General features: G+C 43.5%; 1 protein-coding gene across 3 annotated transcripts in view; it reads left to right on the top strand.

The window, feature by feature from the left end:
• Positions 1-21,544, top strand: part of KANK1 (KN motif and ankyrin repeat domains 1) — a 192,312-nt gene that overhangs the window by 150,685 nt on the left and 20,083 nt on the right. For all 3 annotated transcript variants that reach the window (XM_081236684.1, XM_081236685.1, XM_081236683.1), the window contains exon 4: positions 13,251-15,920. In XM_081236684.1, coding sequence (XP_081092810.1) covers positions 13,251-15,920 — 2,670 coding nt within the window. The remainder of the gene's footprint in view (positions 1-13,250; positions 15,921-21,544) is intronic.

Below are 21,544 nucleotides of genomic sequence, written 5' to 3'. Positions count from 1 at the left end.
TGGAAGAAGCTGGGGAAGGGCGTGCCAGGTAGAGGGAACAGAGTGAGCAAAGGCAGATAGGCTTAAAGTTGCTTGGTTGGTTGAGATTCAGAGTGGGGGTGGTGGGCGGAGGGAGGAAACTGGGAAGTGCTGGATTGGGGCAAAATTGTTGAAGACTTTTAATGCAACAGAAAGGAACATTTGGACTTTATTTTCTATAATGGGGCTCCTGGCAACTAGTCTGCAAAATTAATATTTGAGAAGCTCTATAAGTTTCCAGGGATACCTCAAACAAATGTAAAATTCCTCAAAGAATATGTAATACAGGAGAGCAGAGACATTAGGCTTGATTAAAAAACAGGCAGCTTAATTTGCATATGAGCAACAACAGAGTGTTGGCTGTGCTCCCTGGTGACTCACACTGACTGCTCTCATGTACCCCAAAGATACTGGAGGCACAAGTAGAGGAGGTTATTATCATCTATATCTATGTAATTTGTTTTGAAATAATTTCAAACTTAGAGCAAATTTATAAAAGAACTCTCATGCCTCCTTCATCCAGGTTCAGATTCCCCAGTGGTTAATATTTTGCCATATCTGCTCTGTCTCTTTTTGCATGTATGTATGTGCTTGTGTGTGTGTGTGTATAAAGACATGCATTTGTCATATCTCTTTAATCACCTTCAATCTGAAACAGTTCTTAGCCTTTCTTTGATGACCTTGACAGATTTAAAAATATATATATGGAATCTAAAAAAAAAATGGTACTGATGAACCTAGTTTCAGGAAAGGAATAAAGATGTAGACATAGAGGATAGACTTGAGGACACAGGATAGGAGTGGGAAGCTGGGACAAAGTGAGAGTGGCGTGGACCTATATATACTACCAAATGTAAAATAGATAGTGGGAAGCAGCCGCGTAGCACAGGGAGATCAGCTTGGTGCTTTGCGATGACCTAGAAGGGTGGGATAGGGAGGGTGGGAGGGAGACTCAATAGGGAGGGGATTTCTGTGCATTAATTTTATATCCTGCTACTTTACCAAATTCATTGATTAGCTCTAGTAGTTTTCTGGTAGCATCTTTAGGATTCTCTATGTATAGTATCATGTCATCTGCAAACAGTAACAGCTTTACTTCTTCTTTTCCGACATGGATTCCTTTTATTTCTTTTTCTTCTCTGATTGCTGTGGCTAAAACTTCCAAAACTATGTTGAATAAGAGTGGTGAGAGTGGGCAACCTTGTTTTGTTCCTGATCTTAGTGGAAATGGTTTCAGTTTTTCACCATTGAGGACGATGTTGGCTGTGGGTTTGTCATATATGGCCTTTATTATTTTGAGGAAAGTTCCCTCTATGCCTACTTTCTGCAAGGTTTTTATCATAAATGGGTGTTGAATTTTGTCGAAAGCTTTCTCTGCATCTATTGAGATGATCATATGGTTTTTCTCCTTCAATTTGTTAATATGGTGTATCATGTTGATTGATTTGCATATATTGAAGAATCCTTGCAATAAAGGAATTACCCAATTTGGGTATAAACCCAACTTGATCATGGTGTATGAATGGGAGAATCCTTGCAATAAAGGAATTACCCAACTTGGAATAAACCCAACTTGATCATGGTGTATGAATGGGAGAAAATATTTGCAAATGAAGCAACTGACAAAGGATTAATCTCCAAAATTTACAAGCAGCTCATGCAACTCAGTAACAAAAAGACAAACAACCCAATCCAAAAATGGGCAGAAGACCTAAATAGACATTTCTTCCAAAGAAGATATACAGATTGCCAACAAACACATGAAAGAATGCTCAACATCATTAATCATTAGAGAAATGCAAATCAAAATTACAATGAGATATCAACTCATACCGGTCAGAATGGCCATCATCAAAAAATCTAGAAACAATAAATGCTGGAGAGGGTGTGGAGAAAAGGGAACCCTCTTGCACTGTTGGTGGGAATGTAAATTGATACAGCCACTATGGAGAACAGTATGGAGGTTCCTTAAAAAACTAAAAATAGAACTACCATATGACCCAGCAATCCCACTACTGGGCATATACCCTGAGAAAACCGTAATTCATAAAGAGTCATGTACCACAATGTTCATTGCAGCTCTGTTTACAATAGCCAGGACATGGAAGCAACCTAAGTGTCCATCGACAGATGAATGGATAAAGAAGATGTGGCACATACATACAGTGGAATATTACTCAGCCATAAAAAGAAACGAAATTGAGTTATTTGTAGTGAGGTGGATGGACCTAGAGTCTGTCATACAGAGTGAAGTAAGTCAGAAAGAGAAAAACAAATACCGTATGCTAACACATATATATGGAATGTAAGAAAAAAAAAAGATGATGAAGTACCTAGGGGTAAGATAGGAATAAACACACAGACCTACTAGAGAATGGACTTGAGGATATGGGGAGGGGGAAGGGTAAGCTGTGACAAAGTGAGAGAGTGGCATGGACATATATTCACTACCAAACATAAAATAGATAGCTAGTGGGAAGGAGCCGCATAGCACAGGGAGATCAGCTCAGTGCTTTGTAACCACCTAGAGGGGTGGGATATGGAGGGTGGGAGGGAGGGAGACGCAAGAGGGAAGAGATATGGGAACATATGTATATATATAACTGATTCACTTTGTTATAAAGCAGAAACTAACACACCATTGTAAAGCAATTATACTCCAATAAAGATGTTAAAAAAAAAAAAGAGGGAAGGGATATGGGGACATATGTATGCATATGGCTGATTCACTTTGGTGTACTACAGAAACTAACACAGTATTGTGAAGCAATTATAATCCAATAAAGATCTATTTAAAAAATAAATAAAATAAAAATAGAGACCTGGGAATTCCCTGGCGGTCCAGTGATGAGGACTCTGTGCTTCCATTGCCGGTGGCCTAGGTTCGATCCCTGGTCAGGGAACTAAGATCCTACAAGCCACATGGCGCAGCCTAAAAAAAAAGAGAGACCTGTCCTGTAGGATGTCTTTCAGGTAGGATCCATCAACATTTCCAGATTCAGGCATGCCTTCCGAGCGGAAACCCAACAGAAGTGAAACTGTGTTCTTCTCAGACCATGGCCTCAGGGGCACGTGTTGGTAGCCTTGATCACCGGGTCCACGTAGTTCTTGGTCAGCGCTCTGCACCATACCATCACCATGTTTCTCTTTGTGATTGACACGTATTTTGTGGGAGGCATTCTGAGGCCACACCAATATCCTGTTCTTCAGTAGGAAATCTCTACACCCTAGACTTAGCAGCCGTTGATGATTCCTGCCTGAGTCAGCTACTGTTAATAATCGTTGTTAAGTGGTGATTTTCTGTTTCCATGATTCTTTATTTATTGAACTATAAATTGGCACTCTATTATATAATTCTTATAGCATTATGGACTCACAGATACCTGATTTATTCAGTGGATTGATATCTGCTACTATCATTAATCATATTATTTTGATGCCCAAATTATCCCAGATTTGGACAGTGGAACCTAAGAGAGTTTTGGAGCCAACTAGACCCCTGACACTGTTTTTAAATAGCTCATCTGATGTGTGCTGACACGTGAGGTTAATAACTAGTAGGTAGCACCTGTTATCTGAGTTCTAAGGGTTGTATGCACCTCAGGCAATAGGGGTCAGCTGCAGCAAGATCCTTGTCAGGCAGGCACACAGAGCACTCAGGTGACTAGAGGCAAGCCGACCTGAAGTTCAGCTTGTCAGGGTCCATGTAGTAGGTAGAAGTCTTGAATTTTCAGAGTGTATTGCTTACATTCTCCCAGACCCTCTCCTTTGTCTTTAGCCTTCCCTTGGGTAACTCAGGCCCTGGTCAGCGTGGGCAGAGAAGTAGGGGCTGGGGCTGGGAGCACTATGGGTTGGCAATAGCTTGCCACCCATCCTTCCCTCTCTCCTCCACGAAGACACTTGCTGGCTGCCAGGGTCAACATTGTCTTTGCTACACAGAGATTTTCAGTCCCTGCTGTGCTCATTCTAGTTTCAAATATGGAGCAAGTTTGTGCTCTGCATCTCAACATACTAAATCAGAGCCTGCATTCCCTAAAATATCCTCTCTCCTTTCTTCCTGCCCTCACTCATGCCACCCCTGTTCCTCCCAGATTAGATGTATCATACTTCTCAAAAGGAAATCCCATCATTTTTCTCTGCAGTGAGTCATCCATTGGTTTAAAGAAAAATATTTTCTTTTTTATTAGCAGAATGAGGTCATAGATAGAGCCCCAGAGGTGAGTACAAGGACTGATCCCCGTCTCTAGCTCTGCCCAGAGGAGCTGAGATTTGTCAGGCCTTCTCAGTTTCCTCTTGAATAGTTTAGGGGGGAAGATGTGGACCACAGGCTGCCGCCAAATGCAGGCAGGCTCTAAGTTCTGGTGGTTTTAACACTATGGCTAGCACTTATCTAGTTGAGTAAATAAAACTCACACAGTGCAAAGGAATTTGTGATACCACAAGAAAACCTCACAGGGACTTGAACAGTCCATGGAAAACCTAATGGAGGCAGCCGAAGAGAATTTTAATACATACTCCAGCATCTAGCCAGATCAGCCTTGCTAAGATGCAAATCTCATCATTTCACTCCCGTGTTTAGACCCTTCAACAGCTACCTGATGCACCTGAGAACCACAGACCTGACTCCCAGGGCCCTGTGTGATTGGGGCTTGGTCCCTTCTCTGCCTCGGTTCGTGTTTTCTTTATCATGCAAAGCTCTTTTCAGTTCCTGAAAGTGGCAGGTTTCACATATGCTGTTTTCTCTGCCTAGAATTTCTGCCATCCCAGTCTCCCTGCCAAACACCCACCCACCCTTAGCCCAGTGGACCCCTCAAATACAGCACCCTGGCAGAACACTCCCTGAGCTCAGCTCAGGTGGGATCCCTGCTCTGCCCTAGCAAAATCCTGTCTTTTACTCTCACAGCACTTATCACAGTTGCTTTTATATATGCATCCTTTGTCTGTCTCCTATAGTTCACAAGTTCTACCCAGGTCGGCTCTCTGTCCATTTTGATTTGCCCCTAGCAGTGTTTGCCACATGGTAGGTTCGTAATAAATACTTACTGAATGAAAGAATAAATCCATCTTTCAGTCTGACAGTTGCATCTTCCCTAGGTCACATTCCCTCTCTGGGGTGTGGGAACAGGTAGACCTGGAATGTGGGACCAGTATGAAGAGGAGCAGTGACGGAGACAATGGAAGAATGTGCAGGTTAATGTCTGTGGGGACAGGTTACAAAAGCAGAGATAAGATCATCTGTGAGAGGAAATCTAACTATTTAGGGAGAGAAGCCAGAAGGAGTTATGAAGAGTTTCGGATATGAGAAAAAAACCACATTATAACTTAGCCACGTAAACAAACCAAGCCTGTAAAATTGAGTTATGCTACGTATGACGTGTCAGTTGGCCTGGTATTTCGCATGAACTCTGGCATGCACTTTGCTTTTCTTCATGTTGTCATTTTATTTGAACGAAGCATTTGGGTAGCTGTTTAAAACAGCTGCAACCTGAAAAGAAGTCTAGGTGAAATCAGGTAGGTAATATAAACTCCATGGAACAGGGATTCAGGCTTTATAGAACAGGCTCTAACATCTAATAGGTGCTCATCATTCGAATGAATGATTGGATGGATTTGTTAGCTAGGAGGGGAAAAGAGCAGATACAAAAAAAATAATTCTTTGGTAAATGAAAAAGCAAGAGAAAGTCTCATCTGCCATACATTCTTTTTTGTTTGTTTGTCTTCTCGGTATGCGGGCCTCTCACTGTTGTGGCCTCTCCCGCTGCGGAGCAAGGGCTCCGGACGCGCAGGCTCAGCGGCCATGGCTCACGGGCCCAGCCACTCCGTGGCATGTGGGATCTTCCGGGACCAGGGCACGAACCCGTGTCCCCTGCATTGGCAGGCGGACTCTCAACCACTGCGCCACCAGAGAAGATCCTGCTGTACATTCTTGGAAAACAATGAGGAACACTTACATTGTTATCCTTTTCTTTGTGTGTTCTCTAACAAATGGTATTTCTCAATAGATTTGGTATTTCTCAATAGATTTGGTACGAGAAGCTCCTTGGGACTCAGTCTTAAGGCTGACAGTGTCATCAGGAGAGCTTTCCAGTTAAACCTGTCCAGAAGGACCTGTTCCACTTCACTGTCTTCTTCATCCCCTGCTCCATGCCGGGAAAAGTTGATTTACTAGCTCAATTACTCTGAGTGATTAACTTCATGAGAACTTCTCTCTCTTAAAGTTCATCTCTGAGTTGATCCTACTGCTTTTCTTTCCTGCCTCTCAGCCTTAGCTGATGTTGAATCTTTTTGACTGCTTCAGACAGCAGGATGCTTACACTCTGCTGCTTTTAAGTATGGGGATCTATGTTTAATTATGTGCTTCTAGGGGATTGACTCAGCTCTTAGGGCAAAAACTTCATGGTTCATGTGAGAGGGGACAATACGGTAATGGGAATTAGCAGAGTTCTTCAGTTTCAATAGTCAGGTAGACTATCTGGTGAAGAAAAACACATAGAGAGTGTGTGGAAGTCTTGGCACATAGGTGCAATTATTTTTCACGGCACCATTAGTCAGTAATTGGGCCTAGAGTTTGCAGCAGTGAAACCAGAACAAAGAAGTCATTGTATCCTGGTTAATAGATAGAGTAATAATATCAAAGTTTTGTCCATTTAAAAGTTCACCGGGACACATTATTTCAGAAACCTCCAGTGTTTTTTGCTCATAGGAAAGAATGGCTCACTGTGATAGTGTATGTAGAGAAGTATTTAGTGGTTTCTGGCTCAAAAATGGCATTTTTATTACCCTGTCACTTAAGCATGATGGTGTGATCCCACTGAGAAAAGGAAGACTTGGAGACCGCAGCTTACATGGCCAAATTCTCAATTGCTATATGTGAATTTTTACTATGCTCACTGTCTTTAGCATAGGCATTCTCAGCCTCAACACCACAGTCTGCACTCAGTATCCACAGGGGATTGATTCTAGGACCCTTCAGGGATACCAAAATCCGTGGATGCTCAAGTCCCTTATATAAAATGTCGTAGTACAGTTGACCCTCTGTATCTGTGGGTTCCACAGATAAAGAGGGCGGATTGTATTGACATTTTGGACTGGATAATTCTTTGTTGGGAAAGGTAGGACCCTCCTGAGCATTGTAGGATGTTTAGCAGCATTCCTGGCATCTACCTACTAGATGCCAGTAGCACCACTTCTTCTAGTTGTGGCAAGCAAAAATGTCTCCAGAATTTGCTAAATATCCCCTGGGGGCAAAATCACTCCCAGTTGAGAAACACCACTATCAGGTTAGTACTCCCAGACTAGTTTCTTCTAATCTTCTACCTCCTGGCCACTACATTACTTTTTATGTCTTCCCAAACCAAATATTTGGATATTAAGTTTAGTTTCCTTGAAAAGTTAAAACCATATAATGCTTTATGAATCTGAATGAAATGACTTTTGAAATATCCATATCTCCATTGCACTTTGTTAATGCAGAAAAATTGCAAGGAAAATTTCAAATTGTTCTTGAGTCTATACACTTGCCTTGTCACAGAGCACTAGTTTTACAGGTAGCAAACATATAAATAAAGAGTAGAATTACCATCAGTTTGTTGATTTTAGCTTTTCTCTGAACCCATGGGAATTTGGTCTGGACTTGGGGAGTTGTCTCTAGTTGGTGCTATCACATTTGGTGTTTGGTTACCCCAAATTGCTAACTGTACAAACTGGGTTGGGGCAGAGAAGAGGGAAGAGGGACTCTGACCCTTGGTGTCTAGGAAGCTGGTCGACCCAGAGATGATGGCAACCTGAGAAGCCAGGTGGACCACTGTTAGAAGCCTATCCACTTAGCCTGGTACACAGATATAAATTCTGGTGGTTCCGCCTCTTCGCTTCACTTCTGCCTTGCCTTTTATTTATTTATTTTTCTATGCACTACCCCCCTCCCACTAGACTGTGAGCCTTGTAAGAACAGGGGCCTTGTCTCCTTTGTTCACACTGTGTGCCCAGCTCCTACAATAATAGTACCTGGAAAATAGTAATAAGAGAGAGAGGTGTTACCAAAATTGTTTTTTTAATCAATATTGCTTATAAATATAAGTTAAATATATGAATCATTTTTATTTGGTCCTCATGTCACTCTTGGGTACTATAACATTTTAACTGGTCCCCTTGAATTTAATCTCTTTCCCTATCTCAGTTTAATCCACACACAGCTATGAAGACAATCCTTGCTGAGCCTTTTGGCCCCCTAGCACAGGGCCTGGTATGCAGTCTGTCAGTGACTAAATGGACGAGATTCCCCTGCTCCAGGACCCGGTGTGGTGTCCTCTTCTGTACTTGGTCATCCCCCTCTCTTCCAGCCTCGTCTTTCCTTGAGCTGCACTAACAGGCTCTGCCTGGCTCTTCTCCACCACCTACCTGTCTTTCCATTTTACTCTATCACTTACCTTGTCTTCAGAACTCATCTCCTGCTTAACTCCATTCTGTTTTGATCATTTATTCAAATATCATCAGATTGTGCTTGTTGATAATATACCTTTGTAATTGACCTAACTTAGTGTTATGTTTAGGGTGTTTGGCATTTATCTCACAGCTAGACTGTACCTCATTTTATTTCTTATAAATCCTTCCTCTTCCTCTTTCCATTGAATAGGACCATTTTCTGCACCCAATTAAGCTTTCAATAAATGCTATATAATGAAGGTAGAGGTGGTGCCAGGAGCAGTCTCTATCACTGGATTTCCAGACATTCAGAAAATTCTTGTAAACACCAGGGACAGCCCTCTGATTCCAGACTATTTTGTTAGAAGCTGTTACTTTCCGGATTCCAGTTGCAGATAACAGCCAGTGGTTTTTGGCTTTGTATAAGCAGGCATAGCTCTGTTAGTCCAAAAAGGCTTTTTAGGAAGTTAAGAGTCTCCTTTATAACCCATTCAGAGATTTTTTTTTAACTGCTGTTTTTACACATCCTTAATTATTCTTGAATTTATCAAATTTTTTGTGATGAAAATGTTTTAATGTAACATCTCCCCCAATTTATCATTAAACATTTTTCTTTTCAAGATCTGGTCTTAATTTTTTTTTTTTTTTTTTTGTGAGCGGGAGAAGACACTGAGGAGAGAGTACTGTATCCATTAGAGTTCAGTTTAGCTCTAAGTAACAGAGACCCCAAACAAACAATAGCTAAACAAAATAAAAGTTTATCTTTCACATAAATGTGTAGAGGTAGGCTTTCCGGGAGTAGTGTAGTGCTCTGATCCACAAAGCTCTTAGAGACCCAGGTTCCTTCTAGCACCTTGTTCCTCCATCCCTAAGTATGATCTCATAGTCCATGATAGCAGTGCTATTGTTCCAGTCATCACATCTGCATTCCAGGCCAGAGGATGGAGGAAGGAACAAAGAGAAAGGCTGTCAAAGAATAATTCCTGTGTCTTTTAGGGGAGGCTTTTGGGAGTTGATACGTGACATATCTGCTTATGGCCATACTAACAGCAAAGGAGGCTAGGGAAATATAGTGTTTATATTTGACCAACTAAACAAAGAGAGTCCTATTAGTGTAGAAGAACGAGGTAACACATACTGAGGAACATCTAGTTATCTTTGCTATGGCTGCCCCATACATCCCTCTGTCAAATGAGCTTTCCTGGAGTTTATTTCAATACATTCCTCTTGCTTCAAAACAGTGACTTCTTGTAATCATATTTTTTTAAAAAGATAAATACCTATGTGTTGTAAAAATTTGTAAAAACATAAAGAACAACGTTAAAATCACCATGATTCCACAACCTAAAGATAGTCACTGAAACAGCATCATGTAAGAAATGTCCTTAACACTAATATAGAACAAGCAACTTCAGACTACAGAGTATTTAGATGTTTTTCAAGGTTCTCTGCTATACTGTATATGCAGTTATTCCTTCAGTAAACATTATAAAACATCTTAGTCCCCAGCATCTTGTTAATTCATGTGTGTGGTTGGAAGGGAGAGCAAAGAAAGAACTTTTAAAAATTATATTTGTTGCTCTCAAGATACTTACAGTCTAGTACTGAGAGACAAGACAAACATATATGAAAAAGTTGGTAAATCAATCAGGGCATATAAGTGCTGTATTTGTGTTAATGTATGTAAAGGTACACTAGAAAGCAGAAGATAAAGTAATCATGACACTAGGTGTCTTTATTTAATGGTAGAATAATTTGTACCGTGGACAACTGTTTGGAAAAATGACACCTTGAGAATACATCTTGCTTTTTAGTTGCTGGAGAATGAAATTTGGATTACAAGACCTTAGAACAGTCTGATCAAGCTTAACATGGTTAAATTCTAACCTCTCCTGAATCCCAGATTTAGAAGTCCAAAGTTCATTTAGGGATAATTCAGCATGACCTGTGCCTTTTGTGAACTTCAGAAATAACTAAAGATGGGCCAGTTGAATTTTGCTGAAAAATGGGACGTGCTTTTTTTTTTTAATCCTGACGTTAGTGCATTAAAAAAATTTTTTTCTGAGGAGAAATCAATGAAAATTAACCTTTCCTAATGAAAATGCCTAAGTGGGAAAATTAACGATGTTAAGACATACACAGAAATACCTAAGCGCTATACCAAAATACTAACAATTGCCACTAGATGGTGAGATATGAGTGACTTTTTTTTTCTTTAGATGGTCCGTACATAACATTTTTTTGTATTCCTCATCGTGTTCTTTTTTTTTGTAGTATAATTGCTTTACAATATTATAGTAGTGTACAATATTATATATAGGTGTACAGCATAGTGATTTTTTTTAACAAGCAAAATGGTTTTTAAAAATTTTATTTATTTTATTTTCTAAGCAACCTTCACTCGTGGCAAAAGCACAGTGGAGATTACTGTTAAAGGATAACTCCTTGATCCCTGTCCTGAGCCGAGCGCTGGGAAGGTTTCCGCCCGCCCGCTCTGGAACCCATGCCGCGGCGCGGGTGCTTTCGGAGCCCACAGAGAACAGTGGGGCCCATTGTGCCTCCGGCTTCCTCAGGTGGCCCAGGGCCGAGGCCGCCAGTTTCCACACCAGAACACACACTCTTTCATGAAGAAGGGACCTGGGCGGCAAAGACAGAGCCTCTCTGTGGAGACATTGAAACTGGCGGCTTTCTTTCGACTCCTGGCAAAACTGGCCAGAAGAACACACGTTTTCAAAAGCTCCGGGCTTCCTGTTTGCATTCAGAAAGCGGGGGCCGCCGAGTAGTTGAGGGCGCCCGGGGGTGGGGTCGGCGAGCCGCTGCGACCTCATTGGTGAGAACCCGGCCTATGGCGTGTGCGCCCGGCCCGCCGGCCGAGTTCCCCCAGTGTCCACCCTCCTGCGCTGACGGAGTGGAGAGCCTGGGCCCCCGAGCTGGAGTGCGGGCGGCGGGCCGGCGGGAGCGCAGCGGGCGCCCGGTAGGTGTGCGGCCAGCGGGCGGGCGACGGGGCCTCCCCCGGGGCGCAGCCCCCGCCGGCCCGGGAGCGGGGCGGGCGGCAGCGGGGAGCACCCGGCCGGGAGGGTCTAGGCCGGCCCAGTTTAGAATCAACGCGTGCCAGGAGATCTATCTGACACCCAAGCCTGCCGTTTTTCTTGGCTGATGGAATTTCAGACAGCACTGGAAACAGGTCTGGCTGCATACTTTGAGTGAGCATGTTGTCCTTGTGGAGTTAAAAAGGAAAGAAGACACGTTCTGTTAGCCTGAGCCCAAGTTTCCGGGCGCAGAGCTCCTCATCAGCTTACACTTCCTTAGGCTAGAAAATGATTGGTGTTGAGCACCTCTTTCAAATAGAATCCTTTTTCCACGTGGTTTAAAACTGAAATCTAATGGCCAGATTCTAACAGCTAGAACAATTTAATGTTGTTTTTAAATGGGGACACGAAGAGAACATAACCTTTTTATTCCTCTTCTTGGCAGTTTTCTTTTATGTACTTTTCTTTCCAGCGTTTCAGAGGGAAGAGGGGGAGTGGAGGTAAAAGGTTTACTCAGAGCTTTCACACTGTCGGGTGTCACATTCAGCACTGTCAAGGGTGGGAAGGACAGGCCAGCAATCCAAATTTCTGGAAGTATCTGGACCTTGACAGCAGTTAGGTGGGCTTTTACACCCAAGGATAGGGGCAGGGGTACAGATGGCTTGCATTTTTACTCATCACTTTGGGATCCTTCCCATAGCTCTCAAATGCAGATCTTGTTATTATGACTCTAGGAAAACACATTACTTAATCCTGCAATTTAAACAAAAATGGCCTTGGTTTTCAGTTTGAAATGCATAGCTCAGGTCAGCAGCAAGGTCTGTGCCTTGAAAGATTCCTGTTTCCTTTTCTAAATGGTTTAGCCAGAAGTAGCATTTATCAAATGCCACACGATCCAGTGTTTGGAGTATAGGTTTGCCCTTATTTTCATTCTCCTTTGCATCTGTTTGGATCCATCACAAGTGCAAAACAAGGTATTCTTGGAATAGTGAATGTTTTGTCCAAAAGAAGTCAGAGGAAAAAACGTTTCCTCTGGTGGGATAGGGTTTGGTTTTGTTTTTAAATGGGAAGACACACAACATAGGTGAAGTCTGTCCTCCAACTGTTCTTACCCCAATGCTGCTGGAGTTAATCACTCAGTGTCCCCTGTGTCCCCGCTTTCTCTGCAAGGAAGGTGTCAAGGCAAATTGTGACCTGGTGGGGGTGGTCAGGCACTGGGGTACGCTGGCCACCAGTTAGAAAGGCCGTACGGTCTGCGAAAGAGCAGTAGGTGGGAGAACTCAGGTCCAGGCTTCCTGGATCTGAACTGACTTGGTCTGTTACTTTAAGACTTCTCACTTTTTTGTGCCTCCAGAGTACACTTTATAAAATAGGAGACATAATGACTGCTGTCTATACTTCAGAGGGACTGTAGACGGCAAAAGAAATGATCAACTTGAAAATGCTTTCCAGTCTTTTTAATGCATTCTTTTTTTAAAAAAATCAAGTATTTAGTAAGGACTTACTGTGTGCCTGGATCTTAAAAATCATTTTCTCATTACATTCTTTTAACAACCTTATGATTTAAATACTTGTTTGCATTTTTACTCAGGGGGAAACTGAAGTTCTGAGAAGTTTGTTAACTCTCTCCCCCAGTTGATGAGCTGTAGGTTCAGGGTTAGAACATAGATTTGTCAACTCTTAAATCATACTAGCTTACCACACTGCAACATACAACAAATGTTAGTTTTTACCATTATGAGTATTACATGGCATTATAATATTCTCTTCTTTCTGTCTTAGGAAAAGCAGATGATGTTCTGAATGGAGATCATGACAGGGGACAAAAAGGTCCTTATTTTGTGGAGACCCCCTATGGTTATCAACTAGACTTAGATTTCCTCAAATACGTAGATGACATACAGAAAGGAAACACCATCAAGAAAGTAAACATCCAGAAGAGGCGGAAGCCATCTGTGCCATGCCCAGAAACCAGGGCCACACCTAGTCATCAAGGTGTGTGGACTTCCACTGAATCCCTCTCATCCTCCAACAGTGATGACAACAAGCAGTGCCCCAACTTCCTCCTAGCCCAAAGTGAAGTTACATCAACTCCAATCCCAAGGCCACCTGCCCCTCTGGAGACTTCACCCACTTTTCTTACCATCCCGGAAAGCCGACAGCTGCCACCACCATCCCCGCAACTCCCAAAGCACAACCTTCATGTCACCAAGACACTGATGGAGACCCGGAGAAGACTCGAACAGGAGAGAGTCACCATGCAGGTGGCACCTGGTGAGTTCCGAAGGCCCAGGCTGGCCAGTTTTGGAGGCATGGGCTCCACAAGCTCCCTCTCCTCATTTATGGGTTCTGGAAACCACAATCCTGCCATGCAGCAGCATCAGAATGGATACCAAGGCAACGGGGATTATGGTGGCTATGCCGCAGCTGCTGCCACCACTTCTTCCATGGGGAGTTCCATCCGCCACAGCCCTCTGAGCTCAGGGATCTCCACTCCGGTGACCAACGTGAGCCCCATGCACCTGCAGCACATCCGTGAGCAGATGGCCATTGCCCTGAAACGCCTGAAGGAGCTAGAAGAGCAGGTGCGAACCATCCCTGTGCTCCAGGTAAAGATCTCTGTCTTGCAAGAGGAGAAAAGGCAGTTGGCTTCACAGCTGAAAAACCACAGAGCTGCATCCCAGGACGACGTCTGTGGTGTGAGAAAGAGGTCCTACAGTGCTGGGAACGCATCTCAGCTGGAACACCTCTCCCGGACCCGGAGAAGCGGCGGGGAATTATACATTGACTATGAGGAGGGAGAAATGGAGGGCGCAGAGCGGAGCACCCAGAGGGTAAAGGAATTCCGGCAGCTCACAGCAGACATGCAGGCCCTGGAGCGGAAGATCCAGGACGGCAGCTGTGAGGCCGCCTCAGTGCTCAGGGAGAACGGGGAGTGTCGGCCTCGAGAGTGCCAGTCTGTGGCTGTTGGTGCTGATGAGAACATGGACAGCATTGTCATGCACCACAGGGGCGCCGGGTCCTGTAAGGATGTTGCCGTAGGCACAGTCACCGAGACGAGGAATTCTGGGGTCAGCGTGACAGAAGCCATGCTTGGAGTGACTACTGAAGCCGACAAAGAAATTGAGCTGCAACAGCAGACCATAGAAGCCTTAAAGGAAAAGATCTATCGCCTGGAAGTACAGCTTAAAGAAACCACCCATGACCGGGAGATGACTAAACTCAAGCAAGAGCTGCAAGCTGCTGGCTCAAGAAAAAAAGTTGACAAAGCCATGATGGCCCAGCCGCTTGTTTTCAGCAAGGTGGTGGAGGCAGTGGTACCCACAAGAGACCAAATAGCTGGCAGTCACGTGGACGTGGTTGACACCTGTGTCGGGACCTGCGTGCAGACAAATAGCGTAGGCATCTCCTGCCAGCCCCATCGTGAGGATAAAGGGGTGGGGCCTGAGCTGCCCATGAGTTGGTGGATTGTTAAGGAAAGTGTGGAAATGCATGACCGATGTACTGGGCGGTCCGTGGAGACGTGTGACAGGAGCGTGGGTGTGGACATCAGCGTCTGTGAAACAGGCAGCAACACGGAGGAGTCTGTGAACGACCTGACGCTCCTCAAGACCAGCCTGAATCTCAAAGAAGTCCGCTCCATCGGCTGCGGAGATTGCTCTGTTGATGTGACCGTCTGCTCCCCAAGGGAGCGCACCTCCCGGAGCGTAAACACGGAGGCCGTCAGCCAGGTAGAAGCTGCCGTCATGGCAGTGCCTCGAACCACGAGCCAGCACAGCAGCACGGTTCTAGAACAGGTGTCCCAGTTCACCAACACCGAGACAGCCATCCTCACAGAGTCCTGCACCAACACTTCCCTCAGCACCATGGACAAGCACACCAGCACCCGGATGGTGGAGGTGCGGACCGTGGCGGTCGGAGAAGGCCGCGTCAAGGACGTCAGCTCCGCTAAGATGCGGTCCGTCGGAGTTGGAACGGTGCTCTCTGGCACCTCTGGGTTTGACAGGCCATCCTCCGTGAAGACCAAAGAGTCAGGCGTGGGGCAGATCAGTATTAACGACAACTATCTGGTTGGTCTGAAAATGAGGACCATAGCTTGTGGTCCTCCCCAGTTGACGGTGGGGCCAGCAGGCAGCCGGAGGAGTGTAGGGGTTGGGGATGAGCCTGTAGGAGAGTTCGTGGAGAGCCCCCAGCCCCAGGCTCCGTCCGGAATGGTGACAGGCTTGGATCACTACATTGAACGTGTCCAGAAGCTGCTGGCAGAGCAGCAGGCACTGCTGGCTGAGAACTACAGTGAACTGGCAGAAGCTTTTGGGGAACCTCACTCACAGATCGGCTCCCTCAACTCCCAGCTCATCAACGCCTTATCGTCAATCAACTGTGTCGTGAAGTCTGCAAGCGCTGAAGAGCTGAGGCCTGACTTCCTGAAAACCAGCCTGGGTAAGGTCACAGGTAGGTGGTGCTCCTGAGGGTCCTGGGAGTGAGAAAGGATGGGGACGGTGGAAATCCAGGAGGTAGGGATTTTTTTTTTTTTTTGCCTGGCGGAGCCATTTTTTGGAACCATGGAGAAAGCTTCAGAATGGTAATGGGTAGCATGAAAACCAAGAATCTAAATCCATAAGCAGCTCTGCTGATTCTCATTATCTGATAGTTTCATTAAGGCTAGAAGAAGAAAAGCATACTAGTGTTGGCTGGCTTAGGGGCTGTCTTCGGGGGCTGCTGGTTTGATAGGTGTCTTTCAGTTATTTACTGGCTCATTTTATACAGTATGGCCTGAAAAAAAGTCCTGCCCTGTTTGTAACCACAATTACCAGTGTATGATCAATGAAAAAATACTGGTATGAAGTGTTTTTAATTAAAACTTTTTATGAGGGGAGAGAGATTCCATTAATTCATGTATCAGTTCAACAAATAATGATTAAGTACCTGCTTTGTTTCAGACGAAGGTATAGGCTCTTGTTTTCATGGTGCTTACATTTCCAGTTGGGGGCACAGGCAATAAACAATATACTTAAATATGTCAGGAGGTGATACGTGCTATGAAGGAAGGAACTCCACTTAGAGAAACTGTGAGTGGTGGCGGAGAGGTGAGGGCAGTTGGAGATGGCATGGTCCAGGAAGGCCTCTCTGACAAGGAGCCCCTCAGCCAGAACCCTGAGACAAGGGAGGGCTTTCCCACTGTTCATTTTGTTAGGTGCTTACATTTTTGTATTTCTCATATTTTCCCTTATTCATTGGGATTCCTGCTCACCCTGGCTTTTCTTTTTTCTTTTTTTAAAAATAAATTTATTTATTTACTTTTGGCTGCATTGGATCTTCATTGCTGTGCGCGGGCTTTCTCTAGTTGCGGTGGCTTCTCTCTTTTTTTTTTTTTGCTGTACGTGGGCCTCTCACTGTTGTGGCCTCTCCCGCTGCGGAGCACAGGCTCCGGACGCGCAGGCTCAGCAGCCATGGCTCGCAGGCCCAGCCGCTCTGCGGCATGTGGGATCCTCCCGGACCGGGGCAGCGGTGGCTTCTCTTGTTGCACAGCATGGGCTCTAGGTGTGCGGGCTTCAGTAGTTGTGGCACGTGGGCTTCAGTAGTTGTGGCTCACGGGCTCTAGAGCGCAGGCTTAGTAGTTGTGGCGCACGGGCCTAGTTGCTTCGCGGCATGTGGGGTCTTCCCAGACCAGGGCTCGAACCCGTGTCCCCTGCATTGGCAGGTGGATTCTTAACTACTGCGCCACCAGGGAAGGCCCTGGCTCTTCTTTAAATTGAAGCTAATGATGGAGAAATTACCCTGGAAGATTTGGTGACATGCTATTTCCCTGTGAGCCTCACTAAAATAAGTTCCCCTGTTGTGTCAGCTGCATGTGGTTCTAATTGCACATATTATCATCCTACCACTGGGTTCCATTCCTGGCTCTCCAGCTGTCACAAAGCAGCATGACCTGGGGAAGGAAAGTCATCCTTCTTTATACTTCCTTGTGAAATGGGCAGTCGAAGGGCATCCATCCTGTAAGGTTGTCAGTGTGTTCATCACTGGCCCCCAGTAAGCACAGGGTGGCCTTTGTCGCCCTGGGGGTGGTGCTGCTAGCACGTCCAGTGTGGTTTCTTTTGTTGATGTGCCAAAGTGTAGCTGAGGTTTGGGAAGTACTAAAAAAACACACTCTCTACTCTGGCCAAGTGCTACACATAAAATGAATTAAAATGCTTCAAATGATTGGTGTAGTGTGCATTAAATTTAATTTTATGTGAAAACGTGCAGTAGAGACTTAAATGTAACTTAATAAACAAAAAGTTCAAATTCTTTGTTTCCCTCTATAACCGAAAGAGCAGTGGTTAAAATAGACTGAAATAGATTATTTTTGTATCTTCTGAGGTTTCACCTCCAAACCTGAATTAGTTAGTTTTTAGTAGCTGTGCTGTGGAACAGATAGCTTATTGTGGAAGAAAATTGAACATGACAGTGACAGCTGATGTATGACAGATTTTTTGCCTTTTGGAGTTAAAGGAGTCTAATAAATGTACAGGGAGTCATTTTAGAGTCAAGAGATTAAAATGATGTTTGAACCGAAGCAAGGTCTTAAGTAACTAATAATATGTCTGTTTCTACTTCTTTTTAAAAATCATGATGTCAGATGTTGAAGTCAAAATGAAACTCTTAAATACCTCCAGACACAGATGGTACAGTGCATCATCCGTTGTAAGAGCCTTTTCCTGCCAACCTTCCTCCCTCCTCCCGAAACTGGGGTTTCTATTTCACATTCCTGCCATAAATATTCAGGTGAATCGTTGGAATAATCTGCCTGACACCCAGAGCATCAAGACCTAGGGAGGAGGTTTTGTCTGGCTGTGTTACAGTGTTTTTTGGTCTATTTCCAGTCACACTGACATTCCAGACATCACTATTTCGATCTGACCCTACACATGAACACCTAATTAATCAGCTAAAATGCAGGAGACCTACAACATTTGTGAACAAAAGTATAAATATTCTTCATAGAACTTATTTGATCATAGTGGCAGCTCCGTCTCAGAGCATGCAAGAACAACTTTAAATTATTTCTGTAATTCCCATCACATTTGTATTTTGCTTTAAAGTTCTAACGAAGGAATTAGGTTAGGAACTCAATCCAGAGAATTACATTTTTATCTCGTGTGTGTTGAATGGGCTGGAAATGAAAGCAGTTCAGTGTAGTAGAGATCTCAACGTCTGCAGGCTGTGAAGAGTGAAGGTGTGTCAAATGTACTCCAGCTTATTGTTCACACCGAACACTACAGACTATTGCTCACATACAGTCTAGAATACATTTCTGTACCAAAAGGAAAATGGAGTATAGAAAGGTAGTCATCTCAAACTTTCTTCCCCAAATCAAATGATAGGAAGTTTGAGTTTGACATCACCAAAAAGAGCGTATAAATGATCACTTATGTGAACCTAGTACTTTAGTTTAAAGAATTTAAGTTTGGGCTCCAAAGCCAGGTATTCTGGGTTTGAATTCCTTCTCGGCACTAGGACAGGTTGTCTTTTTTCCCCTACAGGGTTGAAATGAAGATTTAGTGTGTCAGTATGAGTAAAGCATTTGGGATAGTCTGCACCACAGAGGATAAATGCTGGCTCTCATTGCTGTTAACTGTTTTCTGTACTTGCAGAAATGGAAATGTAGATCTAGAACAAATTGCCAAACAAATGCGCTACAAATAGTCTTTTGTGTTTAATGCAAATTATTGTCTTCGTAATTCTGTCTGGCCATCGCCTTCCCCCACCCCCCAATTGTTACACCTCCCCAGCTAATAATTTTATCAAGATAAAGAAATATATCAATAACATGGGAAAACACAAAATGAGTAGAATAAATTTTCAATTCAGATTCTCTCAGAATCTGTGTCAAAGCTCAAAATGAAGCCTAAAATTAAATTAGGTGTATATTAGTACCAAACCCAGAGAATTCTCTTCAGTTTTCCTAGGGTTGAAGATCTGAGGGTATTGCTTTTTAGTATGGAAAAGAGCGTTATTTTTATCAGCATAATAATAACGCCTAACACTCCTATTCAATTTCTTGAAGTTATAACTGGAGTATGTGCTCATAACACATTAACAGTTCAGAAAGCATACAATACTGAGAGTGTCCCACATGCTCTCATGGGGTAACCCCTTGTGTGTTTGGTGTGTACAGTGTGCAGGTCTGTATTTTAGAGACATTCTGTTTTGACAGCATTTGAATCGTACATACTCTCCTATGTATTTTTCACATGAAACATCACAAACATTTTTTCAGGATTTAAGAGACAATGTCACAGTTTTGATGCAGCTGGAATTTGGTGGTAATCAAAGATGATCTGTAAAGTACTTTTAATTACTAGTAGTATGAGTTTCATGTATTTAATATTTTCTTTCATGGAATTAAAAGGTTAAGAGGAAATAAGTTTCTCTTCTCAGAAACCTCAGGGAAAAAAATGTTTATTCTTTCTGTAAATCAACTGGATTGTTTTGGTTTGAGGAGTGGGTTACTTTTTTTTTTTTTCCTTTTCCTTTTTCCCTCTGGAGAGAGAAAATTCTAGACAAATGATTTGCAGTTACAAATACTCTAAAAATATGTACCTGTCTCTGAGCAAATAACAAACAGAACTATCTATAACAGTGGAACTTAACTGCCTGCCACATGATTTATAGAAAATTCATCTCTCATACCGGAATTAAAGAACTGCTTTTTATTTATTTTATTTATTTATTTTTGGCTGTGTTGGGTCTTCGTTTCTGTGCGAGAGCTTTCTCTAGTTGTGGCAAGCGGGGGCCACTCTTCATCGCGGTGCGTGAGCCTCTCATTATCGCGGCCTCTCTTGTTGCGGAGCACAGGCTCCAAATGCGCAGGCTCAGTAGTTGTGGCTCTCGGGCCCAGTTGCTCCACGGCATGTGGGATCCTCCCAGACCAGGGCTCGAACCTGTGTCCCCTGCATTAGCAGGCAGATTCTCAACCACTGCGCCACCAGGGAAGCCCAAGAACTGCTTTTTAAATCAGCTTCCATATTTGCACTCTTAGTTTTCTTGGGCTTGCTAAAAAAAATTTATGAACTTGGAAGTCATTCCCGTAACTGTGAAAGCAATTTTGTAGACAGAGATCTGAGCCAAAGCAAAAGCAGGGAAAATTAAGTCATTACAAAATACCATTTCTAGTTAGTTTTCTTAGTTCAAATCATATACCATTTACTTGTCCCAGTACCTTTCTTTAAAATCACAAGTTTCTTTCAGTAAATGCTACAAGCATTGAATAATCCAAACCAAATGTTTCTGGAACCCTGTGGTGTGTGATAGCATGATGTGAAAGTCCATTGACCCGGAGGTCAGAGAGCTGACATCTGGCTCTGGCTGCCCAAGAACTTGCAATTACACTTTAGGGGGGTTTGGGCTGCCGTGTCCTCCTGTGTCATGAGAGGGTAGAATTAGATTTTTCTTGCTTGGGCCCTTTCAGCAGAATTATTCTGTAAAAGTAGCTCTTCACCAGGCTGCCCATCAGATTCATCAGAAGAACTTTTTTCCCCCAAACTCATGAGTTTTCTGCTGCCACCCACTGCTACCACCAACGACTCAATAGGCACACTGGGGCCCTATTTCAGGGAAATACTGTTGGAATAAACAGCCTTAAAGTGAGTCTTATTAATCTGGGCTCCATAGCTTCGTGAATAGTTTTGTGTTTGGAATTTTTGTGAAGAAAGTGCATGATTTTTATCAGATTCTCAGAAGGGATAGTTGACCCTCAGAGACTGAAATTACAGATCTAGGACATCTGTTACAGACCTTGGGAAAAAGCACTTCAGCCCCGAGGAAAATCTTTTACAAAGATTTAAAATCCACCACTTTGTGAGCCCTTCAGTTGACACTTGTTTGAAAATCTTCTTCTTTTAAACTGATGCTTTATCGTTTTAAATGGGTATTAGTGAAATGTATGCACTCTGGAAAAAGATGCATGTTTACTTTGACACTTCTACTCCGAGTGAATCTGTAAAGTATATAGTTCATTTCTGGCTAACGCATGGAGATTGGTGTTTTTTAAGAACACAAATGGCTTTAAGTTTCTGGATGTCCAGTCATAAACG

Source organism: Mesoplodon bidens (genome assembly GCF_964165515.1).
Source record: "Mesoplodon bidens genome assembly, chromosome: 6".
In the NCBI taxonomy this organism is placed as follows: Eukaryota; Metazoa; Chordata; class Mammalia; order Artiodactyla; family Ziphiidae; genus Mesoplodon; species Mesoplodon bidens.
The sequence above is the reverse complement of the archived record's forward strand: the minus strand, read 5'-3'. Positions and strand labels throughout refer to the sequence as shown.